The 14172-nt window shown below is 41.9% G+C and overlaps 2 protein-coding genes across 2 annotated transcripts; one reads left to right on the forward strand and one right to left on the reverse strand.

Annotated features, from left to right (window-relative positions):
• Positions 1 to 183: 183 nt before the first annotated feature.
• Positions 184 to 7021, forward strand: rbbp4 (retinoblastoma binding protein 4). The gene is made up of 12 exons (XM_085345950.1): positions 184 to 202; positions 1514 to 1664; positions 1766 to 1911; positions 2007 to 2180; positions 2426 to 2541; positions 4898 to 5058; positions 5160 to 5286; positions 5467 to 5544; positions 6313 to 6389; positions 6519 to 6576; positions 6660 to 6770; positions 6959 to 7021. Exons 1-12 carry the CDS (start codon positions 184 to 186, stop codon positions 7019 to 7021), a joined length of 1281 nt encoding a protein of 426 aa, XP_085202076.1.
• A 977-nt stretch (positions 7022 to 7998) lies between these two features.
• sync (syncoilin, intermediate filament protein) lies at positions 7999 to 12235 on the reverse strand. Its single transcript, XM_085345949.1, has 6 exons — positions 12117 to 12235; positions 9578 to 11163; positions 9285 to 9499; positions 8927 to 9134; positions 8733 to 8857; positions 7999 to 8660 (listed from the first exon to the last, which is right to left on the reverse strand). Exons 2-6 carry the CDS (start codon positions 11105 to 11107, stop codon positions 8612 to 8614), a joined length of 2127 nt encoding a protein of 708 aa, XP_085202075.1. The 5' UTR covers positions 11108 to 11163; positions 12117 to 12235; the 3' UTR covers positions 7999 to 8611.
• Between the last annotated feature and the right edge of the window lie 1937 nt (positions 12236 to 14172).

The following is a 14172-nucleotide window of genomic DNA, read 5'->3' on the forward strand; positions in this document are numbered from 1 at the left end:
CCCACGTCTCTCACAGTCGGCTGCTCGGTTAGCTAGTTCTTAGCGTGCCGTTGTACTCCCGTGGTTTAAACGGTACCGGGGGTCTGCAGGCACACCGGAGGACCAGCTTGGACGAGGCTCAAGGGGCTCTACACCTTAACCACACTTCAGCTTTCAGTTTTCTGTCAGCTACGTGGGAGAAACATGATGTCAGACAAGGAAGGTAGAGTGAGTACTTTAGTTGTCAGCAAAAAGAAACGATTCTGTTTGATGCCCCTCAGCTAGTTGTCAGGTTAGCTTAGGTGGCAGCTAGGGCAAGCTGCCCGTAGCTCTTGTGTTTTACTCTATAACAGTCAACACAAGCGGGGGTAATTTAAGAGTGTGAAGGTGAACTTTACTGATGTCAAAGCTCAGTTATTGTTTGGGCACAGTCTCTGAAAGTTGGGGTAATTTGTGTGTGAATACCGGGCAGAGGTGAAGAAATGAGTTCACGTCTTATGGTAATGCTAACGCTGTAGCAAGGTGCGGGAACAATGAGAAGTTTCTCATAACACTGATAAATACCTAGGCCTTGTCACGTTAACAGTCAAATCACTTGATAGCGAAATTTGTTGACTGTAAAGACCAACTTTTAAAGGTTGTTGCCGTTTCACCTGAATAATAAACTAGACTGGAGCCACAACACTGATGAACTTTACAGGAAGGGTCAGAGCAGACTCGACCTGCTGAGGCGGCTGAGGTCATTTGGAGTCCGGGGGGCGCTTTTAAAGACCTATGACTCTGTGGTGGCATCCGTCATTTTTTACAGTGTGGTATGTTGGAGCAGCAGTTTATCGGCAGCTGAGAGGAAGAGGTTGGATAAACTCATTAGGAAGGTCAGCTCTGTTCTGGGATGCACCCTGGACCCAGTACAGGTGGTTGGGGACAGAAGGACTCTGCCAAAATAACATCTCTGATGGACAGTCTCCCACCCCATGCATGTAAATGTTGCTTAACTGCAGAGCTCCTTCAGTGACAGACTGCTGCATCCTCGATGCATGAAGGAGCGCTTCTGCAGGTCCTTCCTCCCTGCAGCTGTCAGACTATACAATCAAAACCGCTCCCAACAAACATAGTGCAAGTGACAGCGCTGATGTAAACCTCTATTTTATCAACCGATTCACACTATAACCAGGGTTTGCCTCTTAACTTTATTTAATTTTATTTAATTTAATAACGGTACAGTACTCTGTTTTTGGTAACAATTGTCCTTGATGTAAATATGTAAAAATTGTGTATGTTTCTGTTCTGTGTCTTGTGTTTGTTTGTATATGTGTCTTTCTTGCTGCTGTTACACCCAAATTTCCCCTTGTGGGACAATTACAGGGTTATTCTATTCGATTAACTGTAACAGAAATAAATCTAGTATAAACTAACAGCTTGAGTTAGTGAAAGCTATGGATATATCTGACAGGTATTTGTACTTTTTATTTAGTTACAGTATTACTGTGTGGCCAATTATCAATACTGGTTCTGTGACCACTTTGTCTTCCAGCTGGTGCTTTTGATGATGCGTTGGAGGAGAGGGTCATCAATGAAGAGTACAAGATCTGGAAGAAAAACACCCCCTTTCTTTACGACCTGGTTATGACCCATGCCTTAGAGTGGCCCAGCCTGACTGTTCAGTGGTTACCTGACGTCTCAAGGTGGAAGCGCTTACACATTTGACCAGTAATATATCTCAAACATGCAAGAAAGTGGTATTAATGCATTAAACCTTTTTTTTTTTTTTTTTTCTCCCTACCAGGCCCGAGGGAAAGGATTACAGCGTACACAGGCTCATTTTGGGCACTCACACGTCTGATGAGCAGAATCACCTGGTTATTGCTAGCGTGCAGCTGCCCAATGATGATGCCCAGTTTGACACCTCGCACTACGACAGTGACAAAGGAGGTGGGTATATTGATAAAGAGAGAATGTATAATGCATTCACTTCATATTTTATATACTCACAGCTTGCAAACATATTTCTCTATATTTCCCTGAAGAGTTTGGAGGCTTTGGCTCAGTAAACGGCAAGATTGAGATTGAAATCAGGATCAATCACGAAGGAGAAGTGAACCGTGCCCGCTATATGCCCCAGAACCCCTGCATCATTGCCACTAAGACCCCCACCTCAGATGTGCTGGTGTTTGATTACACCAAGCATCCCTCAAAGCCAGGTGCAACAATCACACAAAGCACAACACACCGCTGAAGATGGCATGTTCTTGAGTACGTTATGAAAAACTGGATTGTGATTGGTAGCTTGCTGGTATTAAAACAATTATACAACTTCATCAAAACATAAATACTGGGCGTACAGAATCGCTAGTCAAAAACAAACTTGTCTGTTCAGTTCTTTTAGACTCGCACCTCTCTTCCAGTGTCTCTGAATTGACAGTTGATTTTATTATGTCGTCTTTAGATACTCCAGGAGTGTGTCGCCCTGATCTGCGTCTCAGAGGCCACAAGAAAGAAGGCTATGGTCTATCCTGGAATTCAAATCTGTCAGGAGCTCTTCTTAGTGCGTCAGATGATCACGTAAGAGGAAGTAGTTCTTGTTTTATGAAGAAATGGTGCTAAATATTTTTCTGTTTTTAATTTTTAGCAGCAGATATTTCCAACTAGGGCTATTTTTACAGATTTGTTATATTAGTTTCAATCACTATATTTCCAGTACCATAAATAAAAGTAAACTGCTTTGCCAAAAAAGTCACACACAGATATTTTGGTGGGCCGACTTCAGCCTTCATGACCGCTTGCATTCACTGTTTGGTTCCAATCCCTCGAGTTGTCTGTGTGACGTGCACATGGAAATGCTCGTAATTTAACTATTAAACTGCTCTCAGCTTTGTTCATTTGCAGCTTCTATTACTGTAGTTATCACAGAGCATTATTTCTACGATTAGGTTATTGAACTAGCATTTCTGATGCCAGCTGGTGAATTAAATCATTTACTCAGCTGATCCTTTACATCAGGGGTCTCAAACTCCAGTCCTCAAGGGCCGGTGTCCTGCAACTTTTCTACGTGTCCCTGTTGCAACACGCCTGAATACAATTAATTAAAGTCATTAGCAAGACTATGCAACTTTTAGACTGCATGCTGAGGTGGAAATTCAGCCGTTTGATTCATGTTACAGCAGCTTGTGAGTGAATGAACATGGTGCAATAAAAGTACTTTTAGAAGTTCATTTTTCCAAACACTTACATTTACTTAAATTTAGCATGCAGGTGAGTTCTATATTCTCACTAATGAGCTACTAATTTTATTCAGGTGTGTTTGCAACAGGAACACCGGCCCTCAAGGGCTGTGTCCCAAGTAAGAGACTGCACGCTTGAAGTACGCGCACTACGTACGGTGCGTACGAGAAGTGTGGAAGTGAGAGGCTTGTGAAATGGGACGGTATACGCTTCGTCGTGCTGTTCAGGTTGCCTAGCAACCATGATACTAACCGCGAGACACGTTACATACAGCGTTGTTTGACAGAAATGAAGGAGAAAATGTTTTGTTAGTCATTCATTTTTGTCATGACATCCCTTTGATTAGTTGAGTATCTGAGGCTGAGACCACGGGACTGTAAAACATGATTATTGGGCTTCATTTCTGTGCTGAACAGTCATTTAAGATTAGTTAGTAAATAACAATTAGTTAATGTTGTTCATGAGACTAAAGTCAACTCACTGTGGTGATGTAAATATAATATGGCCAATATTATAGTATTGTCAGAATATTATGAGATGTGTGTGTATATCGATCTATCTATCGATCGTCATATTCAGTACTTTTGACAGTTCACTCTTTGGCCGCTCCATCTTATTAGGGAAATTCCACATACATAAATGTAAATTTCAAAACTCAATCCCATCATTTAATTTGTTTTTGATTGAAATTGAATATTACTTAAACTCTCTTAAATTAACTTCCAATAAAAAAGGTTTATCATTGATTGAAATTCGTTCAGCAATGTTCAACGAATGAGCTGTCACAACTTTCAAATACAAAGTTGTTATGAAGTCTGTCACATCCCCCCCTTTTTTTTTTTTATCCTTTATTTATCCTTCTTATTTCATTGTACTGTATATTGTTACTCTTATTTGCCTTGTATGTCTACTGTACAAACTGAACTGGAATGACTGACTGTTCGCTTTATGGTTTCAATAAAGTTTGGAAGAAAAAAAAAAAACCTCTTCAGCCGCTCGCGTCTGCCGCATTTTGCGGCAAAATTATCCACACCCACCGCCGCGCTATGAATTGTGGGATATATGGGACCACGAATCGTGCACCGGACCACGCTTGATATTTGGGGAAATGGACGGCGCATTTGGAGTATGCATTTGAAGCACACTTCGAATTGGGACAGCCGTCGTCGCGTGGCGGTGACGTAACCGCACTTAAAATGCGTCCTTCAAGCGTGCAGTCTCTTACCGGTAATTGGGACACAGCCAAGGACTGGAGTTTGAGACCCATGCTTTACATCAGGGGTGGGCAATTCCAGGCCCCGAGGGCCGGTGTCCTGCAAGTTTTAGATCTCACCTTTGGTCAACACACCTGAATCACATGATTAGTTCATTACCAGGCCTCTGGAGAACTTCAGGAGCTAATTTAGCCATTTAAATCAGCTGTGTTGGTTCAAGGACTCATCTAAAACCTGCCCTCGAGACACCGGCCCTCGAGGCCTGGAGTTGCCCACCCCTGCTTTACATTCATAACTACAATGACTTCTGTCTAAATGTTTTTCCACAAATGCTGTCAGAAACTGACCTTAATGAAATGTCAGGAAGGTATTAAAAAATGTGCACTGCCAAAAACCTGCTGTTAACAATCATTTTCCAATTTGACTACGTTTTTACAAAACTGAAGTGCAAACATGAGGTTTGATGTGCTTTTGTCCCTTAGACAATCTGTCTGTGGGACATCAGTGCTGTTCCCAAGGAGGGCAGGATAGTAAATGCAAAGACGGTCTTTACCGGTCACAGTGCTGTGGTTGAAGACGTCTCTTGGCATCTGCTTCACGAGTCGCTCTTTGGATCTGTAGCAGACGACCAGAAGCTTATGATGTAAGGCTCTCAGTCAAATACCACGCGCAGGTGAAGCACACTTACAGTTTTTTTCAAATGCAGCAAAAGGATGAGCGTCACCCTGTGTCTTGTCCTTTAAGTTGGGACACTCGTTCAAACAATACCTCCAATGCCAGCCATGCAGTGGAGGCCCACACAGCAGAGGTCAACTGTTTGTCATTTAACCCTTTCAGCGAGTTCATCGTTGCCACCGGCTCAGCAGACAAGGTGATATAATATTCCAACACTTTTTAATTGGTATTGTTTTATTAACAGCAGGACTTTTAACTGAGTGCATTTTGTAACTGTTGACTAAATAATCCTCATGGTATTGTTAGTTTTGTAACTGCAGTGTTGTTGCCGAAAATGTTGCAGGCATGTTTTAATCTATATCTGTGCCGCCCACAGACCGTGGCTCTTTGGGACTTGAGAAACCTGAAGCTAAAGCTACATTCCTTTGAGTCGCACAAAGATGAGATCTTTCAGGTAAGATGTTTCTTTATATGAATGAAATTGTACTGAAATAAGGACAGTATCTAGTGGTGCAGTGATATAATTTTGTATATTTTATACTGATTTAAATTTTAAAATAAAGCACTGAAATAAATCTTATGTAGTATATGCCTCTTTTGACTCAACCTGCTGCCTTCAGCCTGCAGCAGGTTTGGTAAATTTAAATATTAAAGTAAGTTAGCAGTCTGTCTAAATAATATATTTTAACTTCTGCAGCTTTTGTTTTTGTTTGTATCCTACAAACAAACTTCAGTGGCTGGGAGAAACTGGAAAAATGCTTTTCTTCACCTCTGAGCTCGTTGAGCAAACATGTTGGTTTGATCAAGTACTGCTGCTAGTTCTCTTACCTGTGAGGCTTTTAATCTCGATTACAATAAGACGCGTTGCTGTTGTGGACTGTAGAAAAACTCCACCCAAACTCACCGTCTTGGTCAGAGCACCGCTTCTTTGCTTTTTGCTGTGTAATGGCTCAGCTCGGCGTTAAACTACGACAGCAATGACTTTGCTGCTGATATCAGTGTTCTTGTTGAGAAAATAGTGGCTGTGTGGGTTTCAATATACACTTCTGCATTTTGATTATTATTAATATTCCTGATGATCATTCCGATGCAGATGCCAAGACGTTCTTGTAATTCCAAAGCAGTGAATCACACAGACAGTAACTCAAAGATTTACTTTTATGATGAATGAATGACCTGCGTTAATTGCTTTTCACCTTCAGCGCCTTAAATTCTGTTTTAGGTTCAGTGGTCACCTCATAATGAAACCGTATTAGCATCTAGTGGAACAGATCGCCGCCTCAATGTCTGGGATCTCAGGTACACAATTATTTGATAAGACCTTCTTAAAACAGATGGCTTTAAAGACTTAGTTGACCCCGGAAATGTGTGGCACAGTGTAGTGACATTGCCTTGTATAAAGTTTAACTCTCATTTCTTCTTCTGTAGTAAAATTGGCGAGGAGCAGTCTCCAGAAGATGCAGAGGACGGCCCGCCTGAGCTTCTGGTGAGACTCGCTGAAGTCTGTAGAAGTGTCGCCATCTTGCATTGATGTATGCCGAAACTTGAAGCTTCTCTTCTCTTTACTAGTTTATCCACGGAGGCCACACAGCCAAGATCTCTGACTTTTCCTGGAACCCCAATGAACCCTGGGTCACCTGTTCTGTGTCTGAGGACAACATTATGCAAGTGTGGCAAATGGTAAGACAGCTGTGACCACATGTTAGCTTTCAATCCCTCTGCCTTGTACCATACGATTTTTAATGCTTTTTGTGAGTGTGTTGTTCCATCTGCCAATTATTTTATTTATTTAGACATATTTTTACTAAAGGTTTTCTCACAGCTAATATTTTTGAGTCTGAATAACTGACACTGATTTGTCCGTGTAGGCTGAGAACATCTACAATGATGAAGAACCTGAGGGTACAATGGAAAGTGAAGCTACCGCGTAACACCTCCACGTGTCGTGTGCATTCACCTACAAGCCTGATCACAAATAGTTCCACTCAGCTACTCCGCCATCCTGCTCCGCTTCCATCGGGACACTAAATGCTAAGAACACAGTGTGACTAAATGTAGCGCTGGCTTGTTTTGGGACACTGAAAGTGACTCGTTTTAGTAACTTACTGCCTCAAGAATTTCACTTTTTTCATTTTTATTTCTTTATTGTTTTTTTCAATGCACTTATGTATAATCTGTATTTTTGTAATTAACTGGCTCTTCCTTGTACAATGCTATATTGTAAATGCTTTCTTTCCCTAATAAAGTGTTATTGAACAATTAAAAGTGATTATGTTACAACGTTAAGTAAAATGCCAGCTAGAATTTGACGCAGTCCACAGAACAGTGGCATTGAATGTGACTTTCTTGAAGTAACGTTCCTGAAATCTTGTTGCTCTGGTTTTTGTGGACTACAGATGATTATAGAAGAGAGATTTAGAAGGTACTGTTGTCATTTTCATCCTGTTATGTTTTTTGTTTTGTTTTTTTACTGGAAATGACAAGCAATGACTTGTGATAGACAGGTTGTTGGTCTATGAGCACTGACTGCACTGGACACTCCTTTCTGACCCTTACAGTCACCCTAATTTATTAACAAAATGAACTTTGATTCTTTATGACCTCAAAATAGTAACTGAGTGTTAGCAGACTGTTTATCTGGACCATAAAGCAGAGGAGTAGAGGCCTAATTCCACACAGATAAAGCCAGAAGTCTTCAGAGTCATCGCCCTCTGCTGGCCATTTAAAGAAATGCAGGTTTTTGCTTTTCAGGGTGAAAAGTTACTGTATGGAGGGCCACAAGTGCCAAAATGAATGAAATAAATCCCTCATTAAACAATTAAACATGATTGATTAGTTTTTTAAAATGAAATGTCATTAATTAAAATCATAAAATTTTAAAGTGACATGAATAGATATTTAAGTTTATTTAAGCCATACATTTAATGACACTAAATTATTGATATATTATTTGATTCATTTTGGTACTCATGGTACAGCATAGTTTATTCTCCTTCAGCCACAAACGTTTTTTGCATGTTTAATATTTTGCATGTTTAACATCCACTATGCCTGTAATTCTGTGAAAATGAGGATTGTCTCCTTGTCAAACGTGAGCAGTCACAGTTTTTAATCATTTTAGTGAAAGAGTTGATGATGCTTCGTCACACTTTGCTCAGGCCTCTTTTGTGTTGTGATGTTTTGGTACTTTTTCCCGTCTCTGAGGCTTACTCACCCTGTTCGTCTGTGTCCCAGTGTTTAGTTCTTCAGGCACGTTGGCCTTATAAGTACAAGAAATTCAGTCTGCTCTTCAGAGACAGACATTAACTCATCAGTGGCACTTAGATTACAAAGAACACACTGCGTTTATTCATAACAAAAACTTTCCTACAAGCTGCAGTCTAGTTTATCTTTACAAAAAAAAAGATTGTCTTGGTTTTGTCCTATAACAGCATGTATGTTTATATGTGTTAAAGTGCACTGATCAAACCTTTAGTTTACTATGTTTCCTAAAACACAAGCTCATTTTGTGTGAAGAACAGTCATGTTTCCTCCTCATTGTCACCCATGTTATGGTCCTGAATGGCATTTCTGTAAAGAAAAACAATCTAGTTACAGGCTTAAAGGTTTAAAGGTGTGGTACAGACTTGATGAACGGATTACCTGTAAAGTAGGAGCTGCTCGTTAAGGCTATCTCTCAACTCCTTGATCTCTTTGGTTTTTCGCTTCTGAATCTGTAACTCAGTCTTCAGTTCTCTGCTGCTCTCCTCCAGACAGTGCACCGTCTCCTGAGAGGCAGGCATAATGTCAGTGTTTTTGTCGTCATGCCCTACTTTTTCCTCAGTCACCTTGGTTACCTTGTACTGCCCCACGTTTTCTCTTCTTTGCATGTGGATTAGATTGAGTTTCTCCTCCAAACAAGCCCTCTGCAGCTTCAGTTTTTCTATCTCCTCCATCAGAGGTCTCAGCTGGGCTCTCAGCTCCTGGGCCTGCTCTTTGGCTTTAACGATTGCGCCAGCTGTTGCCTCTCTTCTCTTCAACAGTGCAAGCAAAATGGGCTCATACCTGGACAAGCAAATCAGAGAAAGCTTTAGTGTTTTATAGCTGTAACACTGTGTCAGTGGGTTTTTATGTCTTAAAACTACAGCACTACCAAATGTCTGTGTGTGTCAAAAGGAAGAAAAACACATGTTTTGGTGATTCCACTGACTGCACCTGTCCTCCAATGCTTTCAGGCCACCCTCCACATACTGCTGTATGTCCCCACATGAATGCCTCCTGCATTCAGTCAGCTCCTCTGCAGTGTTGGTAGTCTGACTGGAGCTCTGTTCCTGGAGCTTCGCTCTTACTACTGAGAGCTGTTGTTGTTGGGCCAGCCTGAGCTGGCAGCCCTCTTCTATCAGCTGGAGCACCAAGGACTTCAGCTTCTCCTGGAAGAAATTCATTTAGAAGAAGATGAATGAATGGTTGGAAATGCATGATGGATGGAAATGTAATTATGTTCTTACCTCTTCTCTCTTTAGTATCTCCACTTCACGGCGCTGGTTGTTCAGAGCTGCCTGGCTGTGGGCGCAGCCCCTCGCCATTGCAAATAGCCTCCTCTTCAGCTTTCTAAGCTCATCTTGTAGCCCGTGTCTCTCCAGGTTCACCTTCCACATCCTTCTTTCCTCCTCTGCCCTCTCCTCCCTGAGGATCTCTCTCTCCCTCTTTCTTTCTCCCCTTCTGCCTTCTTGTTCTTTTTTGAGCACATTCATCAGGTCTGCCACTTTGTTATCAATCGGCGGCTCCTCCTCCTCCTCCTCCTCACTTGCCCCTTGGCCCATTTCCCCTCTCAGGCACAGCACCTCTACCAGCAGCTCCTTCCTCCTCTTCTGTAATCGCTGTACCCCTTCAATGCAGTCCTCCATCTGAGTCCCCAAGGCCTCTAATTCTGTCACACTAGATCCCAGATCTAAGGTGTCTCTCTTGAGTTCTTCTGTCTTCTCAGACAGGAGTTCATTGGCATCTACATCAATCTCAATCACATCTCCTGTTGTTTCTGTGCTTTCATCAAATATATGTCCAGGCTTCATTCCCTCGCAGTACATCGTGTTCTCTTTTGTAGTATCTATGGGTGTCTCTGAAAAGCCGAACACCTTGTCTGTTTTTAGATGACCTGGGCTTTCTGATCGGTCCACAGAGAGCTCACCCATCATGTCATGGCCAGACAAATCTTTGTGCTGGCTGCCATGTGTTGCTGAACCTGCTGTCATTCTTTTCCCGGTGTCCTTGGAAACTTGACCTTCTTCCCAGGAGTCCAATTGCATTGGCTGGCTCTCCGTCTTTAATAGCCTCTCTTGCTGAATGGGCACCAGTGTTGTGCCTCTATAAAGCTGAGGGTTCTTGTTGATGTGTACATATTCTTGGCTTTCATCTGTAACCCACTCTTGGGGTTCAAAATCCATGCCAGTTTCTTCCATACAGCCCTCCAGCATGGCTAGCATCCCCAGCAGCTGGCCTTCATACTCCACCATGGTTTTGCTCAGTTTGTTACCTGCTGATGTCAGAGGCATTTCTGCCTGGCGACAGCGTTCTGTGGTCACGCCACACCTGTCGATGACAGTTCCCATGCAATGCGATTGGCCCTGGGCAGGCTTTTCTTCGGCACTGGTCCCATCTATGTGTGTGTCAATGTAGCTAGTTGAAAGATAGGCTTGGGGGTGTTTCCATGCTTCTCCACACTTTTCCACTGTTACTTCCTCTTTTGCCTGACCATGACTGGATTCATTCAGATTTGTTTCAGTATAATTTGCTGAGTACTGAGAGCCAAATGAAATACCGGTGAGCTCTTCACAGCTCTTCAGTAAGTCATCCATCTCCTGGAGGTATGGCTTTATCAAAGCTGATTGCTTTAGCTGTGCGCCTGTGAAGGTGAGGTCATGGAGGTTTGTATTGCATTCTCCTTGTTCCATGAGGGATCTCTCTGGATTCCCCTCCTCTTCCTTAATGAAGAGTGGCTCAAAACCAGAGGATGAAATGTTATCATCTAGGTCATCCATCTGTTTGGCCTAATTCCCGTTGCCCGTTTTGATGTAGAAGTCCCCTTCAGAAAGGCCTGTTAAACCAGATGAATACGTTAGGCAGTCTCAGGCCTCTTAGCTATATATTAGGTCTGGCTTAAAATGATAACATGTGAGCATACAATAGGGGCTGGGTTAATGTTTTGGCTGGACTTGCAAGCTATGCTGATGTCATTAGCACATGTGGGCATGTGGAGGCATGGTTTAGCAGGGTATGTTTTTGACAGCTGCTCCCTTAGGCTAGGTGCCACGGGCACCAATTCAGTGCATGGCCACGGTCAAACACACCTCAGACAAGTATGCATTCAATGAACACAAAACCTCTAGTGATATAAACACACACAGACAGTTTTCATCTGAAGTTCCAGCAAGTGGCATTACAGAGATTACACCAGCAAGCAGATTATCATAACATGTCATTGTCCCTGTCGATGGATGGGCACTTGGAGTCTCCCCTGGTGAATAATGCAGCTGTAACTGTACCCTTTGAGGTGTTTGCCAAGACTAGCCAGATACTCCCCAAGGGTAAATTGATCAAATTGACCCAATAATGTCATCGGGTAGAGATTTGAGACAAGAGAGACAAGATCCATGTGATAGATGCTGTTTCTTGGTTTGAAACCAACTAAAAAAAGCAAAGAATCAAGCTAGAACTCTTGTGCTTGTATTTAACTAGGTCATTTCATGTAATTAATGAGCATATTTTAGAAGCTACATTTTGTTGTTCTTTCTTTGACACGTTTGACTGCTAACAGAACAAAGCTCAGTAGAAGATATGACAGGGACCAGCTGTCTCACTGCAGGACAGGTGCTGGGATAAGGCACAACACCCAGAGACAGCACCAGCATGCGCCTGATGTCCATCTTACACAAAAACATTTACTTATCAGTTAAGCAAAAGGCCACAGTAAAAATAAAAAACTGCATTATGAACAACAACAGAAAGTTCATGAACGTATAATTAATTTAAACCATCACAAGAACTTACTTCTCAACATATGATTCCTTTTTTCTGCCTTCCTGCTGTATTCCGATGATGAATCTGCTGAGCAAGAATAAAATCAAGGCGCTCTGGTTCAAACGACAAAAGTAAAGTGAGTGTTAAAGAATGAGCGGGAGCAGCGAGTACAGATGAACCGAGAGAGGAGGGGGGATAAAGACAGTTGACCCAGCCTCCTCTCACTCAGTCACTGTGCTGCTATGCGTGACCATGACTACCCCGGGTCTGTTTATGTCTATTAATAAACACTGTGCAGGGGGAAAGAAGAGGCACAGCAGGCTGCCTGTTTCACCCCGAGAGTATGAGGTTCCATTTGTGTCAAAATTTTGCTCATGTGCACAATTTTTACATCGACTGAAAATGTGACAAAACTTTTGTTTTTGAGCTCTGAACTGTTTTTCAAATACTACGAAACTCTTTAACAAACACACCTGCCAAAGCAATTGTTTGTACCAGGAGCTGTAAAGTGCTGAAAACTGCAGTTGTGTGCTGCACTCTGAAGCCCATTCTTTTCTGTGGCTTGCAATAATGTGTTTGCACTGCATTAAGTAAAGTGCAGCATAAGTGCGCCGGCTAAAGAGCATTTATGTGTGCTGCAGCTGAACTTTGACTGCGGCCATGTTTGACTTGTATGTGATATGCATCCAAGTAGACGGGAAGGCCATGAGCAAGAGATTTAATTATGTTGTACAGGCAGGGCTTGGTGACCAGTGACCACAACATGCCATGTTATAAAAAATTAAGAGGTAGGTAACAACAGTGAATATGACATCAATTTGATGTGAACTTTGCCATTTGTGAGGCACCGCACGACGAGTATAAAATCCTAATAGTCATCGCAGCACATCCCACTTCCTGTCTGAAAGATCCTTTAATGTGCTGATCTTTACAGTATGATAAGGCATGTTTTCTGGCTTGTATAGAAAACATTACTTGCCTCTATGAAAAGGGAGGTGCCAACTGTTGACCATCATTATTTCCTAACCGCACCCCCCTGTAAATGGTGTCATTGATTTGTACTGCTGAGGTGTGTTTGTGGTGTTGATGCCTTTTGGTGCTTTATTGTGAAATTATCTGAAAGTCATATGTCTTACGGTGTGGTATTGTTTGTGCTTCAGTTTTGGTGAATGAGATTTAGGGATTTTAGTCTCATCTTAATGAATACTATGTTGTCCGTGTTGTGCTCATAAAGCTTATAAATCTTGGTTAGCTAGCTTTTAACCAAGCTAGCTAACCATGCTTGCTAATAGAGATTGACAGACCACGTGACTTTCGCGCATTGCATTGTAGGTACGAGGGCAACAAAATCAAAACACTGCATCAAGCGCTAGCATTTCCAGCACCGGTAATCATTAATTCTGCGGTTTTAATCCCTACTTGCATTTTATTTGCCCCAAAACCAGTTATGTACAAAACAACGGAGAACACGGCAGGTCTGTACAAAGACAGACTTGACGAAAAGGCAAAAAAAAGTATGAGGAAAAAAAATCAAAGGAGTGAAAGGGTCAGACCCATACAAGTAAGGACGTTAGCGTGCTGCCCGACTTTCATCATGCACATATTTATTATTATATGGTCCTAAGTGTGAGTGCATACACTCACAAAATGTTTAGTAACTTCAGATCCCTGCAACAAGCCCAGGTCCAGTTTACTTTGGTGATTTGGACTATTCCATTTCACAGCTGTTGTTAGATTTTTTTTCTTTATCTCCTGTACAGGCCAACGCAATCTATTTGTCATTTCAGGTTGTAGTATTACACAACATTTTCGGATCTAATAGAATAAAAAGAGTTATTATTATTGACCTTATTTATAACTGGCATTATTATTTCATTCTATTATAGAATCTTACAGGAAAGACGCAAAATTGTGTTCCATTGTGCTTTATCAGCTGCTTCGGTGAAAAACAAATCAACAAAAACACAACATTGCAAAACAACATACTGGAAAACAGTTATTCATCACTTGATTGCTTCAATACAACACTTGGGCACATATATGCAGGACTTTTCGTGGCTGTTTTGATATTGCTCTCCCTCTTAAC

The sequence above is a fragment of the Diplotaxodon limnothrissa genome, linkage group LG22, assembly GCF_057381915.1.
Source record: "Diplotaxodon limnothrissa isolate DT_005_m linkage group LG22, D_limnothrissa_male_GT1.1, whole genome shotgun sequence".
Classification (NCBI taxonomy): domain Eukaryota; kingdom Metazoa; phylum Chordata; class Actinopteri; order Cichliformes; family Cichlidae; genus Diplotaxodon; species Diplotaxodon limnothrissa.